Source organism: Hylobates moloch, unplaced genomic scaffold (assembly GCF_009828535.3).
Source record: "Hylobates moloch isolate HMO894 unplaced genomic scaffold, HMol_V3 SCAFFOLD_22, whole genome shotgun sequence".
Classification (NCBI taxonomy): Eukaryota; Metazoa; Chordata; class Mammalia; order Primates; family Hylobatidae; genus Hylobates; species Hylobates moloch.
This window is the reverse complement of record NW_026652297.1, coordinates 7,675,896-7,696,031: the sequence shown is the minus strand read 5'-3', so window position 1 is coordinate 7,696,031 and position 20,136 is coordinate 7,675,896. Positions and strand designations below refer to the sequence as shown.

The window sequence follows — 20,136 nt, the reverse complement described above, 5'->3', positions numbered from 1 at the left end:
TCAATTCTATAAATGTTAGAATTATGATATAACCTCATCTCTATCATTCAACCTTATATTACTTACATTTTCATAAGCACATGTTGACTCTAAAAGAAAATGTTGGCCGGGCGCAGTGGCTCACACCTGTTATCCAAGCACTTTGGGAGGTTGAGGCAGGGGGATCACCCTGAGGTCAGGAGTTCAAGACCAGCCTGGCCAACATGGTGAAACTCCGTCTCTACTGAAAATACAAAAATTAGCCAAGTGTGGTGGCAGGCGCCTGTAATCCCAGCTATTCAGGAGGTTGAGGCAGGAAAATCACTTGAGCCCCGGAGGCAGAGGTTGCAGTGAGACAAGATTGCACCATTGCACTCCAGCCTGGGCAACTAGAGCGAAACTCCATCTCAAAAAAAAAAAAAAAGAAAAAGAAAAAGAAAAAAATTTTTTTAAGTTAACTACCTATATAATATACTCTCTTTATTCATATTAACTGTTAATCTATTTCCTTATTTGATGATTTGCAAGTTCAACCCAAAATGGTTTTACACATATAATTAACAAAGTTACCACTAAAATTGCAGCATTATACTCTTTCATCTACAAGAAGCATAATACATATTTATATTTCAACTGACTAGTGGAATGTAAATAGAGAAAGCTCATAGGAGCTTCAGTTAATGATGTATCTGGAATGTTCACCTATACTGGAATGTGAGTATTCAGAAACCAACAATAAATCCAAATGGCCTGCTGCTTTGTTCATGTCACCGATGTTGGTCCACTGACTGACTGACAGTCACTCAATACAATCATGTGGTGAGAGATAATGACACACTTGGGGTTGGAATGCAACTACAGACACAGCAGGGGAGGACACAGGAAGAGAACATCTTTTTCAAATGTAGAATTCTGCAGAGTACAAAAACTTAGAATTCTCCTGATATAGTTTGGCTCTGGGTCCCCACCCAAATCTCATCTCAAATTGTAATCCTTACACATGTTGCGGGAGGAGCCTGGATCATGCGGGAGGTGACTGGATCGTGGGGGCGGTTCCCCCATGCTGTTGTCGTGAAAGTGAATGAGTTCTCATGAGAGCTGATGGTTTGGTTTTATTTTATTTTATTTGAGACAGAGTCTCACTCTGTTGCCAGGCTGGAGTGCAGTGGCACAATCTTGGCTCCCTGCAACCTCCACCTCCCGGGTTCAAGCAATTCTCCTGCCTCAGCCTCCTGAGTAGTTGGGACTACAGGCGCCTGCCACCACACACAGCTAATTTTTGTATTTTTAGTAGAGATGGGGTTTCACCATGTTAGCCAGGATGGTCTTGATCTTCTGACCTCGTGATCTGCCTGCCTCGGCCTCCCAAAGTGTTGGGATTAAAGGCGTGAGCCACCGCACCTGACCGAGCTGATGGTTTTAAATGTGGCACACCCCCCTCACTCTCTGCTACGATGTAAGACGTGCCTTGTTTCCCCTTCACCTTCCACCATGATTGTAGGTTTGCTGACGCCTTCCCAGCCATGCAGAACTTTGAGTCAATTAAAACTCTTTTCTTTATAAATTACTCAGTCTTGGGTAGTTTTTTATAGCAGTGTGAAAATGAACTAATACATCTCCTTTTTCCAGAAATCTTTGGAAACAAGTTGATACTTTTCTTCAGAGATTTATCATTTCTATGCTGTTCTGCCCAGAAGCAGGTGGATGGAGCTATGAATTGATTAATCAATTCATTCTTTCACTCACCTACTACTGCATGTGTCAACCACTATGTTAGCTACCAGGAGAAAGGCCTTGTCCTTAAGAGATTTATAGTTTAGTAGGGAAGGCAGATTAATAAACATGATTATAATACAGGGTGATCAGTGCTATAATAAAGATGTCCCGAACGCTATGGGAACACAGAGGAAGTGGACATCCGGTGTGAACTAGGGTACACAGAGGTAGTTAGGAAGACTGTCTGATAATTCCCTTCTGACTTCATAATTCTGTTACTTCTATTCTAAGAAATATAGTTTTATTTACAGATGTATATAGTTGAGATTGGTAGGGAATAATAAAATGATATATGCACAGCTAAGATTTATAGGAACAAATTTTCATATATCTAAGATTTATGGGGCATAAAATAAGTGCATTAAAATTACAATATTATAATGAAAACAAGCATATTGGGCATCTCCTGGAGTAGCTGCCTGGCTCCTGATGATCCCCTTGTTTAAAAAATTTTTTAACCACAAATGTATGTATCTTTAAACAAGGTGTAAGTTGTAACCACTAAAGCACAATGGCTCCAGCTCCCAGCAGCTGATGACTGTGCCAGCGTCCTCTTCAAAATGCCAGTCGTTTAGGAGCAACTCCAGGGGACATCTACATTGGCCTAGAAAGCAGTCTGGCTTCCTGGTAACAGTGTTCACCAGGTTTTTTCTCTTTTACTTCTGGAAAACAGTTTGGCAATTCCTCAAAACCTAAATTATCACATGATCCAGCAGTTCCACTCCTGACTACATATGCAAAGGAAGTGAAAGCACTGCATGGTTCAAAATACTCAAAATAGCCAAAAGGTAGAAGCACACCCAAGTGTCAATCAACAGATGAAGGTATAAATGAAATGTCCTTGCTGATGGAAGTACCCTGAACAGACCCATGAAGAGGAAATCTCTATCTATTCCAAGGGTGCTCTTTCTTGATGTTCTTAAGATTCCCCCTAACAGAGGTTGCAGAGAGTTGTGAATGGAGATGATGAAAACAGCTTCCTCCCAACTCTGCACCACAGTGCAGAGTTCTGGCACCCAGAACCCAAGGCAACATTACTCATAAAAACAGACCTTCAGCTCCCTCCTCCCCGCTTCACATCCCCAAAGCATCTCTCAAAAGTCAAAAACCAAAGAAACCAAACATAAAGAAGCAAATCAAACCTACCACCCTCACCACAGGAACTAACCTTGATCCACGAGCAAGGCCTTTCCATTCATAAACATCCAGGAGACATTTTGTGCTTTACTTATGGTGGGCAAGAAGCCTCAGAGATACTGTCTGATGCCACATAATAAATCATTGCACCCAAAGGAGTGGTGACCTCAGTTTCTCAAAGAACCATCAGTGGGTAGACTCTTTGCACCACCTAGGTTTCCACTCAAATGTCACCTCATCAGTGTCATTCTTACATCACCATCCTATTTTATGGTTTCTCTCCTGCTTCTAGAATGTAAGCACCATTAGTGCAGGGATCTTTTCACTGTGTGCCCGGGATATGAAACAGGCCATGGCACTTAAGTGTTCAATAAGTATAGTATTTCGTGAAGAAATCATATTTTTTGAGTACTTACCATGTGCTAGGCACTGTTCTTAATGCCGTACACATAATAAGTAATTTCAGTCCCAAAGCAATCCTACGAGGTAGGGAGTATCATTATCCACATTTTATAGATGAGGAAACTGAGGCACAAGGAGGTTAAGTAGCAAGCCCAAAGTCATACAGCTTGTAATTGTTACAGTAATCTCCTGCTGCACAACAAACCACCCCCGAATTTAGTGGCTTAAAACAATAATGTACTCTTATTTGTTATGGTTCTGTGGGTCACTGGTCTCAGCTGGATGGTTCTAGCTTGAATTCTCTCATGCATTTAGTATCACTTAGGAGCTTGGGCTTGAGTCATCTGAAGGCTCACTGGGCTAGCCCTTCAAAATGACTTCATTCACATGTCTGGCACCTCAGCTGAGAAGACTGGAACTACTAGGAGCTTTCTGGGCCTCTCTCTCTCCACAAAGCCTCTCTACATGGCTATGTTGGGCATCCTCACAGCATGGTGGTCCTTATATGGCAGCTTCTTATGTTCTTGCCCCAGAAGTCATGCAATGTCACCTCTGCTCCATCCAATTTGTTCGAAGAGCAAGCCCAGACTCAATGCTGGGGGATACCAGAAAAAGGCATGAATACCAGGAGATGTGGTGACTGGGGAGGACATCTTTGCAGACTCACCAGCACAATAGTGGAACTGGCATTTGAACCAGGCTGTCTGGCTCCAGAAACTACACGCTTACAAAATACACTCGTAACCACCATATCATGTTGTGTCTCTATTAGGAATAAATGAATATAATCTTTACTTAATTTGTATAATTAGTGGGGCCTATTCTGATGATTTGGGACTCCAAAGGTAAATCAAAGTCTCCATGTATAAACAGAGAAAATTATCTGCAATTTTTAACTGACAATCTTTTCTCTACTTCGAAAAGTTTTAACAGTTAAGGAATGCCCTTGGTTGGTGATGGGGTAGGCGGTGGCTGGTTGAAGTAGGGAGGGTTTGGAAGCGCCTCTGTGGACAAAGTCCATGATCTTATGAAAGATCATATTTTAAATGAAGAAAGGACATAGTGAGTAGGAATGGGTATTTCCAATGGGAACTCGCCATGCCCCAAAGGGATTACCATCCAGCTTGAAACAAGTTGGCTTGTAGACAAGTTCTACACAAACACCACACTTCTATTCCTTATTACAGACCTGGAAGAGAGGTTAAAAAATAAATAAAGCAACACTACCATTTATTGAGTGCCTGCTTGTGCCAAGCATTGTGCCAAGGGCCTTTCATCTACTGCCTCATTCAGTCTTCAGATTAACCTTACAAGGCATGTTTGACCATTATATCCAGGACACTAACTTTAGAAAGTTCCAGAAACTTAATCACATACCTAGTAAATTAAATGGCTGAACAGGGATTTGAACCCATGTCAGTCTGACTCTCCAATGCCCATTCTTCTAGTAACTGAGCAATATCACACGCACCACCCTGAACCATGATCCCTGTCACCCTGTGCCACCGTTCATTGTTTCTGGGACATCTCCCCAACGAGTAAGAGCCTCCTTACCTCGCCCAGCCCCATTCAGGAATGTGATTTTTCAGTTATTGCTGGTTTCTGTGCCCAATCCAGCACCTGATCTCTGGTAGGTACTTTACAGTTCTAATGAATTAACGAATTACAATTTATTTGGAGGAGCTCAACTGTAGCCCAGGGATTTCAGAACGTCTGCGTCTAGCAATCAAACACTTATCATTCATTTGTAGGAGCATTTAGCAGGAGTAAAATTGCCCCTGGGTTCCCTGTGCTTTTCTTCTTGTCAGTCTGGTCCATGTAACAGCCCATCTTTGATTAAATGGTCTCTCCCTCCCTTCACATTTTTGAAAACACTATTTTGTTATATGCAGTACTCAGGAGCGGCTTGGGGGTGAGGTGGTAAAAGAGAGGTGATATTTAGTGGCAAGGCTTGTGCTTTGGGCAGTTACAGTTCCAACTCCCTACTTCTCTGTGGGTGTTCCATTTATTTTGGGATGTTTATATTTGTTTCTTAAAGACTTGCCATACTGACTCTCATGATCCACCAAATAATGTATCTAAGGAAAACACTTATTTTCTCCCAAGTTCCTAAAGTAAGAAACTCAAGAGTCCCCCAAAGTGCTATTGCCACCCTTGATAAAGCTGTTAACTCTTAAGGTGCAACTGTCTAAGTTGAGAGTGGTGATTACAGTTTTCGCAGGATTGAGGAACGATCCGTACACGTAACATTTCTCTGTACAAGAAACATGGGAAAGCGACAGCACACAAAAGCACTCTCCTGACTCTAAACAGAGCAATGTGGGAAAAGAAATCCCACTTTGGGAGACCGAGGCGGGCGGATTGACTTGAAGTCAGGAGTTCGAGACCAGTCAACAGGACAAAACCCCGTCTCTACTAAAAATACAAAAATTAGCCGGGCATGATGGTGGGTGCCTCTAGTCCCAGCTACTGGGAGGCTGAGGCAGGAGAATCTCTTGAACCCAGGAAGCGGAGGTTGCAGTGAGCTGAGATCACGCCACTGCACTCCAGACTGGGTGACAAAGTGAGACTTTGTCTCAAAAAAAAAAAAAAAAAAACAAAACCAGAAAGAACTGCTTAGAATTAGGAGCCCTCTAAATGTTTCTCGGTCTTCAGCATTAAGCAACCAATAAATGAGACGATTCCCTTTTTTATTGTCAAAACCTGAGAGATTTTAAGGCATTTTCAAATTTATGGTACAATTCTTATTTGCCCATAATTTCACATCATAAATTTAACTCTGGAGTGGTCAAGGGATATAAAAGTAATTTAATCTGTCTTTTAAATAATATATTCTTAAAAATCCTTTCCGAGTGTTTTAATTATACTAAATGCCTTCTTGATTTATACTACTTTAAAACAAATTTATGTTCTATTTTTATAGTGATGTTTCAGGAAAGAATGATTTTTGTTTGGTATGAATATGTTATTAAAGAGAATCCCTTTCAGAAAAAAAAAAATATACATGAAGACTTCATTTTCATGTTTTCTCATTTTCTTTTCTACTCATTAAACCTCTTCTAAGGCATCTGCTTGAACACAGAACTAAAAATACACGCAGTACAAATAAGTATATTTATAAAACATAAAGTTTTCAATCAATAAAAACAGACTTGATTTCCATGTGAAACAGCAAAGAAAAAGAAAACAAAAACAAGCAACAGAAGCCTTCAAAAGCAGGCAGAAAGCTAAACAAATTTAGAAAAACTGGACTGAGGCCCCAGTGGGAAAATATCACCTACAGTGCTTGCTTATTTATTTAGGATTTATATTTGCCCTGCCTCCCAGAAAAATTTAAGGCAATAATGAAAACTTTTTAATTTTTCTGCTATCTTAATAACTGACATCTAATTGAACAGCTTATGTGCCATAAGAATTGTAAAGTTTTGGCCGGGTGCGGTGGCTCACGCCTGTAATCCCAGCACTTTGGGAGGCCGAGGTGGGCGGATCACGAGGTCAGGAGATCAAGACCATCCTGGCTAACACGGTGAAACCCTGTCTCTACTAAAAAATACAAAAAATTAGGCGGGTGTGGTGGCAGGCGCCTGTAGTCCCAGCTACTGGGGAGGCTAAGGCAGGAGAATAGTGTGAACCTGGGAGGCGGAGCTTGCAGTGAGCTGAGATCACGCCACTGCACTCCACCCTGAGCGACAGAGCAAGACTCCATCTCAAAAAAAAAAAAAAAAAAAAGAATTATAAAGTTTCCAAATTATACTTTCTGGATTAAAAAATAAACAACCCCACCCCACCCCCCAAAAAAAACCAAGCTATAGTGCTCTTATCCCATTCATATAGTCTTGGATATGCAAACATTTTCTGTTAGTTATACTCATTTTTACTATTCTTAAATATAAATAATACTAACTCAAGCATTGGGTTAAATTACTATTCAGGCAACTGAAATAATGAGCCTAGTGCAACCAATGTATACATATATATTTTTTTTTAAAAGCCCATAGTTAAGATTGGAATTTAAGTCTCTATATAATTCTAAATCCTATGTGTAGTTTAAAGCCAAGAAATATGTGTTTAAAGTCAAAATTCCATTCCCCTATCTGTCCTGCTGTGGTTATACCAGGCAAATAATAGTTACAGTAATTTTAGAACCCCTTGCTATACTCTTAGGTATAATTAAGTGACTTAAAAGTTGAGTTCCTGCCTAAATTCACTATTTGTTTTCTCAAATTACACACCCAGCACTGATCTTACTGGACTATCACTATGTCTCAATTTTCGCAAACCCTTTGCTCACCACTGCTGACTTTCTTCTCATGAAGCCATATAAAAGTTATTGGGAAGACATAAATCCCAATCACATTTTTAATCTACTAGTTCCTTCAACTAAATAGGAATGCGATTTAAAATTGATCAGGCATCTGGAGGATGGATTAAGTATGATGACTTTAACATATGTAAGTTATAAAATTGCCCTCCAGGCGATGTTACAGGAATGCCTTCACATAATTGTTTATTAGGCATCTTTGGAAATATCAAGGCACATGTAAAATAACCCTGGGAAGTCAAACAAATCCTTACAAAGGACACAGTAACAACTTATCCAGTCTTAGAGTAGCATACATGTAAAACAGGTCATACTCTTTGCACGAAGCAATAATTATTTTCATCTTAACTAATCTTAAGATCTTCAATAATTTTTAAAAGTGAAAATAAGCTTTATTCCAAATTATCAACACTTAAAACTGCTTACAGTGGGCATTATAATAATTTACATACATAACCGTTACCAATTCCCTTATCTAACTGCTCCCCACGAGATTACAAACTCCCTGAGGACAGAAATTATGCCTTGTCTTTCTACCCTCACAGTCCAATGCAATGCCTACTACATAGGAGGTGCTCAAGAACTCTTGGTGAATATTTGATAAATAAGTGCATGAGAGTATAATAGTATCCCTGAGTTAGAAAGTTTTGTGCTAACCTTTTCATACCATTTACAAGTAAGATATTAGTTAAGATACAAGTTCTTTAGACTTCAATTTCCCCACTTACGAAATGGTCATACTAAGGTCTGTCACCCCAACCCCAGAGAATTGGATGCAAATAAAATAAAATAATTCAATATATTTGAAGGTATACTAAAAACTATATATACTATTATTTTTAGTTCCACGATTTCCATCACAAGTATACAGTCATGCATTGTTTAATGATGGAGATACATTCTGAGAAATGCATCATTAGGTGACTTTGTTGTGCAAATATCACAGAGTGCATTTACACAAACCTAGATTGTATAACCCACCACACACCTAGGCTATATAGTATAGCCTATTGCTCCTAAGCTACGACACTGTACAGCATGTTCCTGTACTGAACACTGTAGGCAAATGTAAAACAATGGTAAATATTTGTGTATCTAAACACAGAAAAGGTACAATAAAAATATGGTCATATAATCTTATGGCACCACTGTCATACATGTGGTAGTCATTGACTGAAATATTGTTACGGGATATGTGACTGTATTTCACTCTAGCTGAACAGAAAAACAGATGTAATTATAAAGATGGTAATACTTGAATTACCTGGAGAATCTGAAGATCTTTCTATGTAAGACAACTTACGCCTTTTTCTTCATGGAGTAGCTAAATAAGGAAAATTTTGCCACATACTTTTCACTTTAATGGGACTGTCTCTACCCATTGCCACATTCTCCTACCATTTCTGTCAAAGGTCTGTGACTCTCTGGCCCTTCCACATCATCATCATCATCAGACAGGGTCTTGCTCTGTCACCCAGGCTGGAGTGCAGTGGCACAATCATAGCTCATTGTACCCTCTGACTCCTGGGCTCAAGAGATCGTCTCATCTCAGCCACCCAAGTAGCGAGGACTATGGATAGATGCGTACCACCACTCCTGGCTAATTAAAAAAAAAAAAATTGCAGAGACAGGGTCTCTTTACGTTGTTCAGGCTGATCTTGAACTCTGATCTTGAACACCTTGCTGCAAGCGATCTTCCTCCTCAGCCTCCCAATGTGTTGGGATTACAGGTGTGAGCCACCATGCCTGGCCTCTCCCATATTTTCTTCATAAAGGGATAAAAAGTTGTATTCTAGGTGGACCCCAAGATCTTTGCTCAATGTTTGCTGATTTTTCTCAGGCTAGATTTATGCTGAGAATAACTGAAACCTTAAATAATTGGCTAATTTCAGTACTTTTAAATTATAAATAATAAAAACCTAATGATTTTTAACAATAGGACCACATACGTGGATTGCCTCATTTTATGTTCGTTTATCATTATTATTATTATACTTTAGAGAAGAGGTCTCACTCTGTCGCCCAGCCTGGAGTGCAGTGGTGTGATCACAGCTCACTCCAGGAGCCTTGAACTCCTAGGCTCAAGCAATCCTTCTGCCTCTGCCTTCCAAAGTGCTGGGATTACAGGCGTGAGCCACTGCACCTGGCCAGATCATCGCCTTTTAAAAACGGATTTGTAAATTATGCCCAGTTTTAAATCTAAGAACAGAATCAATTCCAGCGATCTCTGCATAACAACTGCTGTTTCAGTTAGATAATATAACAGCAATTGCATTAGACATTCAAATGTGGTATTTGGTTCTAAATTTGGAAACCAATTTTAGGCCGGGCGCGGTGGCTTACGCCTGTAATCCTAGCACTTTGGGAGGCCGAGGTGGGCGGATCACAAGGTCAGGAGATCGAGACCATCCTGGCTAACATGGTGAAACCCCGTCTCTACTAAAAATACAAAAAATTAGCTGGGCGTAGTGGCGGGCGCCTGTAGTCCCAGCTACTCCGGAGGCTGAGGCAGGAGAATGGCGTGAACCCGGGAGGCGAGGTGGAGCTTGCAGTGAGCCGAGATTGTGCCACTGCACTCCAACCTGGGTGACAGAGCGAGACTCTGTCTCAAAAAAAAAAAAAAGGAAACCAATTTTAAACAAAAATTCCTATATACCTGTTCAAGGAGAGTTTCCAGAAGATTCTAGGCTTTAAGTTCCCTCTGATTTGCAGTTATTATAAACAAAGCTTCAGCTGGTTTCACTCAGCCGCCCATACCATATGCAGCCAAAGTCAAAACTCTAAATACAGTTGCTTTCACAAGGTCTTATTTTCGCTATTAATGTCTTTTTCTTTTTTTTTTGAAATGGAGTCTCACTCTTGTTGCCCAGGCTGGAGTGCAATGGCGTGATCTTGGCTCACTGCAACCTCTGCTTCCCGGGCTCAAGTGATTCCTCTGCCTCTGCCTCCCGAGTAGCTGGGATTACAGGCGCCCACTACCACATCCAGCTAATTTTTGTGTTTTTAGTAGAGACGGGGTTTCACCACGTTGGCCAGGCTGGTCTTGAACTCCTTACCTCAGGTGACCCACCCGCCTCAGCCTCCCAACGTATGTCTATTTTTCTTTAAAAAAAAAAAAAAAAAAAATACATATTTGTGTCGAATCATCAATATGTATCTCTAATTCTATTATGGTAATTATAAAATGAACAAGTTATGAATGAAAATATCAAGGAACAGAAGTATTGATGATCTGCCGAGTTTGCAATGAATTTATAATGAAGCTATTAATGGAATGGTGATATTTATGCCAGGGGTGCCTGTGGAGCACAGAATGTAAGATGCCTGGTGGGCTTTGTCTCACTTCCCACTCAGGGCCTTGGGAACACATCCTAGCAGGTAGCTCCCTATGTGTTTATCACCTCTAAATTCACCTATGTGTCTCCAGCACCCAGCACCATGCTTCGTGGGCTCTTCTAAATGTGTCCTATGTTGCAGTGAAACACATCACACCAGCTGTGTTTTTGTTCACAGTGGTCCACTCTCCCCTACTTCTTTTATGGATCTCAGAGATTTTTTACTGTTGTCTCCTGCACACAATCTCGAACTGCAGAAGAACCACTGTAATAGAGGGGTCCAGGTGGTGGTATGTCAACTTTTGGAGTTTCATTTCTTGCTGCAGGGCTTAATACAGGTGGGAGTTACTGGTTCTCGTCCTTAAATAAATTAGGGTGACTTATGCCTCACCCCAATCCTATTGTTCTTCCAAGCCTGCTTAGAAGACCAGCCACTACTTTCCAAAGTATTATATAGCTGTCAAATCACATTTAACTGATTATTTCGCTGTCAAATCACATTTAACTCATGCCCACATCCCCGTATATGAGAATTAGGGGATTTTATGCAGATGCCTTTTAGGTTATAGTCCCCAGAATCAACTCCTACAGGAAACTAAGAAGCTCTCAACCCCATCATGGATTACAAAATATTCAACTATTTCTTAACACTCAAATTCTCTAATTTAGTCTCTAAGCATACATTTTTGAGAACACATACAGTAAAAGTAAAAATCCTAAGACTAGTTAAGGCCATCAACTCTTGGTGATAAAGCTGAGTCAAGAGTCTTGAGTTCCAGTTACAGCTCCAACAACTACAAAGAACCAGTAGCAGCTTCCCTATTTGCAAAGCAGAAGTACAACTAAGCAGCACAGAGCACCTCTGTCCTCAACATATCCTTACGTGAGTAAAATTAAGCATAAAATTTTTCTATTAATAGCACAGCACTGTCCACAAGAAAAATTGTGATGACAGAAATACCATATTACATATTGTCCAGTAAGGCAGCCACTATCCACATGCGGCTATTGAGCACTTGAATGTGGCTAGTATGACTAAGAAACTGAATATTTAACTTAATTTACATTTAAATCGCCAATATAGTGTGTTGGAACAATGCAGCTGTCTAAGAAACTGCTATAAAAATTTTAAAGTACTATAATGTAAGGACACATCTAAATTTCCAATCTGCGGGCTTTACTTCCACATCAGAAAGTCCAACACGAAGGACTGGAAGTTTGGTGGTAACAACTAGGATTCACCTTTCTGAAAGCAAAAGTTAAAATCAGCATTTCCCATTCTTCCATTGATATGATAGAGTTTAATGAAAACCATTTAGCGGTGAAAGCTGCCATGCTGGGACACATCTCCAGTTTGGACAAACAGAATGGGAGGCCAGTGAGTGAAAGCAAGATTATTTCCCCCCAACTACAGGAACTACAGTTTAAGGACCACTCTGAGGCTTTCCCATCTCCAGTGGCCTCTGTGATATTTTAATAAAAGTGATACTGAATCACTCAATGGGAACACTATTCTTGGTTTACTGACTGCAGGAACAGAAAAATGGGCTGGACCAACCAGCTTTGGAAAAACCTTTAATAGATGGCCTTGGACAAGGCCATAGTAGAGCACAGTACTGTCTGGAATGGCTAGGCAGGGAGACAGAGCCTGGTGCATGTATCCTTCTAGCTGGTGCCACTATATCCTAACTGCAGGCAGAGCTGCTGAGAAAACACTGTAGGCAGAAGACTCCGCATTTCTTCATCTTCTCTGCTACCACTTTGTCTACTCCACCATCTTCCCTCTCCTGGATACCACAACAGCTTCCTAATTGGTCTCTCTGCTTCTACTCTTAACTCCCTACAGTTCATCTTCCACACAGACACCAGATAAGCTCATTCGTCTGCTTAAGATCTTCCAGTGACTCCTACTCAAAACAAAATTCAAACTCCCCACCGTGGCCTACAGAGTCCTGTTTACCTTCTTTGCTTCTCTTCCCACTGTCCCCTTGCTCATTCCATTCCAGCCACTCCGACCTCCTTAATTTGTTCTTCAGACAAATCAAGCTTCTTCCCCACTCAGGCACTGAGTTGAAGCGTTTTACACTATCTCATTTTGTCTTCACAGTAATCCTAAGGTTTAAAGGAGGTAGATCCTGGACACACAGTTTATGGCGGTGAAACTGGAATTTGAATCCAGGGAAGTGACTGCTGAGCTCACAGGCTTTCCCTTCACAGGACATCCAGATGGAGCATCCATTTAACTTCCCCACTCCTACACAGGAAATCATGCCTCTCCTGAGGCAAACCATTCCCTTATCAAGGAAAGCTTTCACTGGACGTGTCCCCCAACCCCAGTCAAAGTTTAATGTCACATCAACACTGTCCGCAATACTCAGAACACATGGCCAACCATGAATTTCTAATTGGGTACATGACGCCTCTGAGCCATTGATTTTCTAAGGTCATTTAAAACTTATGGCCATTTAATTACATTTAAAACACAATCATGATATGAAAATCAAGCTGCTTTTATTTTTGTTTCAAAGCCTTATTTGACATTTATGTTAATAGTATTTCAAACTTATTTTCTATGACTTCTCTCCTGGCCACATGTGCTATAATAACATAATGAAATCTGTACCAGTTTGTGACATGGTTGGCATTTTACAAGAGGCTGTCAAGGCACGTAAGAGCTGAGTTTTATATTATGGAAGGGGACCTCTCACATCTGCCTGCAAAATGACCTCAGTGGGAATACCTTATTGCAAAGTAGGTTTTACTTTACATAAAGTTGGGCTTACCAACTGTCCGATCAAGTCAATTTCTATAATTGTTTCAGGCCTCAGCTTCCCCATCTATAAAATAGGGATGATAATAGATACTTTCTCATAGAGTTGTTCTGAGGATTCTAGGTGATTATACTTGTTAACTACTTGGCACGGTAAATGCCTGGCACACAGTAACTGCTAGTTTACACAGTGAGTGGGGGCTACTTTTTAAAAAATCTAAGTCCTCCAGTGGCACAATCTGACTGAAAGAAGCTCTCAGTGAACCAATGTATTCAATTACCAAACAACTTCCCAACAACAAAAAAGTGAAGAAGATAACAGTCAATGCTATGCTGACTGGAAAGATGACTCACTCTAGTTGACTCTAAATCAGTTAAAAAAAAATATGGCTGTCTCTGAATCCACCTTATCTTGGCTCAGCACAATCTATGTTATTACTAATCAGCATGGACTTTTTATTGGCCCTTGGCTGCTATTTAGATTCCCATCCCCCCCATTCTCTATTCTTAGACTGCCCTTAGAGGTGGTTTCAACTCAGGAACATTAAGTGGGCTTTTTTTATTTTTTTCTTTTTCCTTTCCTAATGGGCATAGAGTAGTCAAAGCACTATCTTTGATCTTCTATTTCCCACTGGGAATTTATGAAGGCACGAGCAACAAAAAACTTCTGAAGGTCATAACAACAGGCCTTTGACTGAAAACAGCTTTAATTATGAATCTATAAAACTCCACCGAGTCACACCGGGCTTTCAGAAACACATCTGCTCTGAGAATTTATTCCTTCAAGCATTATCTTGTGCCCTTTGTAATCACTAATGCAGGACACGACTAGATTATATTAATAAAAATCTTCCCAATAGTTGGGGTAAATCCAACATTTCACTATTTCAGGCATTTACCTCTTACTCAAATCCTAACACCAGAGGAAAAAGGCAGCCGCCTCACACTGTTTCCAACACCCACTTCCAGGAGAATACCTTTTTAAAAAATGCTTACTGTGATTTTCCAAGTACATTTGCTATTCGGAGGGTACACTCCAGGAAAACCTTCACTGCCAATAAATCCAGACTCTCCAGTGAGAATGCCACCACATGTGAAAACAGGTCTGGGAACATAAAAGAAGAAAAGATAATGTAATTTGAAACATGGTCTAACAATCTGATGTTACCTTCAGAAAGGTGTAGCCTATTAATATAAATAAAAGTTAATGTTGATTAATCAATGCTTGCACCGATATTTTTAATAATCACCAGCTGTGGGAGATACAACTTAACTTACTGAGATTTTTAATAATCACCAGCTGTGGGAGATACAACTTAACTTTGATGCCTCGTGTTGTTCCTTGTAAATTGTTTTCACCTTTCTAAGCAAGAAAATTAAGTATTAAAGTAGTTATAAGGGATCCGAAAACTTGCTAGCTCTTAGAATATTTAAATTACAGCCTGATAAAGCATTCAGTCCAGCTGCCATCTGTCTCCATCATAATAACACAAGATTATATATATGTATAATCAAGTCCTCGGCATTGTGGCAAAGTCTTGTAGGAAAACGATAAATACATCAATTTAAGTGGGGGGAGTGGGAGAGAAGGTAAGAGCCAGGCTGAATGAGAAGCATGGTTTTAAAGAAAGATAGGCAAGCAATTGGTTAATATAAAAAAGTTTGCCGTTCCCATATTTGGAGAGATGCCCAGTTCTCCTCCCCCTTTCTGAAAATCACTGGCCATTGGCAGAGCTTCCCATCGAAAGGGAGGCTGATGTTGATGGAGGCTGGAGACGATGCCAAAGTTGGCCATCGGGCGGGTCCCGCAGCCCAGCTCCTGGGGCCGTTCAGAGGTTGGCGAAGAGTTAACTTTCCCGAGCGGCTCCCTAGGTGCTGCGCCCCTAGGGTTGTTCCCTAGTTTACGTCTCTGGGCAAAGCCTCTCGGGGAAGAAAAAAAAAAAAAAAAACAGCGGTAAACCAAAATCCACATATTTGGGCCCCAGTGCTTCCCTCCGGCCCCATAGACACGAGGAGAGGGGAGACACAAGTCAAATTAAGCCCCGCCACGTGGTGGCCAAGCCAGCTGCAGGGCCATCCGGCAGGCCGGGCTGGGGACGCAGGAGGGAGCCCCGCGAGCAGGGATAGGTCCCGAAGTCCGGGGCTCAGCCTACGCGAGGGTGGCGGACGCCTGCACCGCGCGGGAGCGCAGGGTTGCGCGCTGGGTCACCCAGGCGCGCCGAAGCGGGTTGGGTAAAGCAGCAGGAGAGGCTGCAGGGGTGGAGGAAGCGGGGGGCGGGGGAGAGAGAGGGAGCCCGGGCAGGGGTCGTATTACCTCTCTGGGGACTGCTGCCGCGAGAGCTGGGTGGCGGCGGCCAGCAGCAGGCAGAGTGGCGCCCAGGCGTTCGCGCCCCTCATAGCAGCGTAGACGCTCGGGGTTTGCACCCCACGGCGCGCGCGCCGGCACACACGCCCCTCCGCACCCACCGCGCTCACACCGCCGCTCACACTGGCAGCAGCGCTGGCTCACACCGGCGCTCGGCGACCCGCGCGCTCCCTCTCACGCGCGCACCGCTGCGGGGCGGCCCAGGTAGCCGAGGGGTGCGCGGCCGGCAGGGCGGAGGCGCTTTTAAAGGCGATTACGATGCCTTCTGACTCTACGCTTAGTTTCCCCTGAGGAGTTGCTCTGGCAGCCACAGGCCACTGCTGAATATCCCGTTTGTTCTCCGGCGGCAGGAGGGGCGGCTCCGAGGCCAGAGCCGCCCCCTCTCGTGGGGCGGGCGGACGTCTCCTCCCGGCACCCCGGGACCGACGGGTCCTCTCGCGTCCAGCCCTCAGGGACCCCGGGGAGAAGAGGAACCCCTTGCGGAGTGGCACCCCAGCAGCCCGGGCCCCGACGCCCAGAGACGATTCTCAGGGAGGGCTTCTGGTTTTGCTTTGGGGAATGTTTTTCCCAGTTGCTTTTAAATAAAAAGTAATAGCGCTTGCTGGCTGCAGGAAAGCCTGAGGGTCCTTCTTTGTCTCCTTCAAAACCCAGATCCAAGGAAAGAAAGGGAAAAGGAGAAGAGGGATTTTATCGTATTTTAACCTCTGTGCTTATTCTCTCTCTCTCTAGATTCTATTCTTTTTTTACTGGTGTGACAATGACAAGGAAGACAGTCTCTGTGCCGGGATTTAAACACGGGTTCTCAGGTGAGCGATTTCTGTGTGAACTGTCGTTAAATGTCAAATAATGAAGACGGAACCCAATCAGCAAATCTCACCATCCCATGTCATGTTCTGAAAATGGTGTTTCTCCGCTTGCATCTCTCTGTTCTTAAACCTTTCCAACAACATCTTTCTGTGGTATTAACGGGTTAAAATTTACGGATAATTTGTTTTTCTTAGACGAACAATTCTAGCCTTGTGGAATCAATACTCTCTTTTAATTACAGAAATATAATTTTAAACATTTTGTTAAGAGCTTCCCAATAACCAGGGATTAATAAAAGAATGACAGGAACAGACTAGATTCATTGAGATTTTTAATAATCACCAGCTGTGGGAGATACAACTTAACTTTGATGCCTCGTGTTGTTCCTTGTAAATTGTCTTCACATTTCTAAGCAAGAAAATTAAGTATTAAAGTAGTTCTTATCGAGACTTTATTTCTAATAATGAGCTGTTAAGAATCTAAACACGGGTGGGCGCGTATGGCTCACGCCTGTAATCCCAGCACTTTTGGAGGCCGAGGCGGGCGGATCACGAGGTCAGGAGTTCGAAACCAGTCTGGCCAACATGGTGAAACCCCGTCTCGACTAAAAATACAAAAAGTTAGCCAGGTGTTGCGGTGTGCGTCTGTAATCCCAGCTACTTGGGAGGCTGAGGCAGAAGAATCGCGTGAACCCGGGAGGCGGAGGTTGCAGTGAGCCGAGATCATGCCATTGCACTCCAGCCCCGGGCGACAGTGTGAGACTCCATCTCAATCAATCAATCAATCAATAAACCTAAACACTCATAAATAAATAAATAAATAAATAAATAAATAAATAAATAAATAAATAAATAAATAAATAAATAAATAAATAAATAAATAAATAAATAAATAAATAAATAAACCTAAACACTCCTGGCAAGGAAGTAAGTAAAATTGGCTACAGGAAATATTCTGACTTTTCATAGTGAGGGCACCCTGAAGCCTATACTAGGAACCAGAATATACGGACAGGACTTAGATTATCTTACCATTTTTTTAAAAAGTGAAGGCAAAAACATCATGAAGTACAACTTTCAAAACTTCTCTACAGGCACCACACCCTTTATGACATTAAAAAAAGGATGACAGAATTTGGCAAACTGCTTTATATCCTGAAACACCCTCAACCCAATAAAAATGTCTTTAAAACAGTAAAGAGGAGAATAAATGCTTGTTGATTTTGCACGCATTTCAAGAATATGCTATCTAATAGCATAAGTGTTTTTAGATGATTGTTTATTTAAAAGTCATATTTTTAAATTATAAAGTGAAAATATTGCTCAATTCACTTTCTGGTAATGATTTGCAGTCCTCGTAAGCCAGAAAATACTTCATTCAGGACTAAGCTAAGTTTTCAAAATTTAAAATAAAAAACAAAGTATTAAATGTGCCTAAATAGGAAACTATTTGAACTAAAATACACAACCATTTCTTAATTTATAGATTGATGACAGTGTACATATGCTCACTAAAGAGTTAGGGTTTTAACACCAATCATTCTGTTGTTGTTGACACTCATAAGAAAGACATTGATTTTACCATGCGATTTTAGAATTTACTAAAACCCATATTATTTGCTCTTAAAAACACATATTTGACTTGGAACTACAGTTCTGACCAAAATTATAAACCTTAAATGTCCTGAGAAGTTGATGTGTTAAAATTGAGAGAGACTTTTATTAGTTTGTTCTCATGCTGCTATGAAGAAATACCTGAGACTGGGTAATTTATAAAGAAAAGAAGTTTAATTGACTCACAGTTTCGCATGGCTGGGGAGTCCTCAGGAAACTTATAATCATGGTAGAAGGCACCTCCTCACAGGGTAATAGGAGAAGGGGGAAAGCCCCTTATAAAACCATCAGCTCTCATGAGCATTCACTCACCATCAGGATAACAGCATGGGGGAAACCGGTCCCATGATTCAATTACCTCCACCTGGTCCCACCCTTGACACCTGGGTGAGACCAGTTTCTGGACTTTTGTGATAACAATTAGTATAATGAACAGAGAGCTACCCCCACAGGCAGTAGAAAAGTGGAGAGAGAAAAAGAACAAAAGCCCTGTGGGTAGATTCTTTAAAACAAAAAGTGGAGTGGTGGGTGAACTGATCCTTATTATCCAGCCTCTGCAGTTACCAGGTTGCACAGAGAATCAACATCATGGGAATATGAAAATATTCACCAATGAACTGACCACTTATAAAATTAGGCCCCACTCAAACATTCCGTGCTACATAATACTAGCATCTAGCTGGGCCCAATATGTCAACATCATTGTCAGTTAATCTCTGATTCACTCATCAACCTTGTAAACATCTGAAAATGTCGTGTAAATCCAGTGCACATTCATTCCACAGTGCGGTACTCATCTTGTAAAAAATCCAGAATGTTCATAAGTTAGTTCACACTCGGCACGGTGGCTCAGGCCCGTAATCCCAGCACTTTGGGAGGCAGAGGTGGACAGGTCACTTGAGCCCAGGAGTTCAAGATCAACCTGGCCAACATGGTGAAACCCTGTCTCTACCAAAAATACAAACATTAATTGGGCGTGTTGATGGACGGGCGCCAATAATCCCAGCTACTCTGGAGGCTGAGACACAAGAATCGCTTGAACCTAGGAGGCAGAGGTTGCAGTGAGCCGAGATCGCAGCACTGCACTCCACCCTGGGCGACAGAGTGGGATTCCGTGTAAAAAAAAAAAAAAAAAGTTCGGTGTTTTTTGATGTCTGTAAACACACATTAGGAACAAATGTAGACCTTCCTCTTTCCCCTGCCCCAACTCAACACACCTCTCTGCCAAGAATAAGATATTAGGAATTGTACTGGTCAGGTTTCTTAGCTACAAACAACTGAGTCCACTCAGAATGAGTCACCTCTTCTGGTTCAAGCAGAGCAGAAAGTTCACATTACCATCAAGAGAATCATAGAAACAGTCTCAAAGCTCATTTGCCTACAATAATAGCCAAAACCTCGCCTCAGAAATGGCCAGTGAGAAATCTATTGCCATTATTGCCACCAAGACTAAGCACTAAATGCAGGTACTTGAACTTAATGCAATCACCGCTGTTGTGAGCACTTCAGATACATTTCTGCCCTGGGAAATTCAACCTTGCCACACTCCTGCCCCAAAGGCCAGACGGCCTGTTGCCTCCTACAGAATAAGAGAATCACAGAACCTCTTTGCTCACAGTGATCTCTTGATC

General features: G+C 41.7%; 1 protein-coding gene across 2 annotated transcripts in view; it reads right to left on the bottom strand.

Annotated features, from left to right (window-relative positions):
* PCOLCE2 (procollagen C-endopeptidase enhancer 2) overlaps window positions 1-16,300 on the bottom strand; it is a 72,759-nt gene extending 56,459 nt beyond the window's left edge. Inside the window, exons 1-2 of one of the 2 annotated variants that reach the window (XM_032144069.2) lie at window positions 16,035-16,300; window positions 14,717-14,825 (exon numbers count right to left, since the gene is read on the bottom strand). In XM_032144069.2, coding sequence (XP_031999960.1) covers window positions 14,717-14,825; window positions 16,035-16,117 — 192 coding nt within the window. In that variant the 5' untranslated portion in view covers window positions 16,118-16,300. Of the gene's footprint in view, window positions 1-2,923; window positions 2,980-14,716; window positions 14,826-16,034 lie in introns of those variants that run through there. The other variant, XM_058433369.1, reaches the window with a different exon arrangement.
* Between the last annotated feature and the right edge of the window lie 3,836 nt (window positions 16,301-20,136).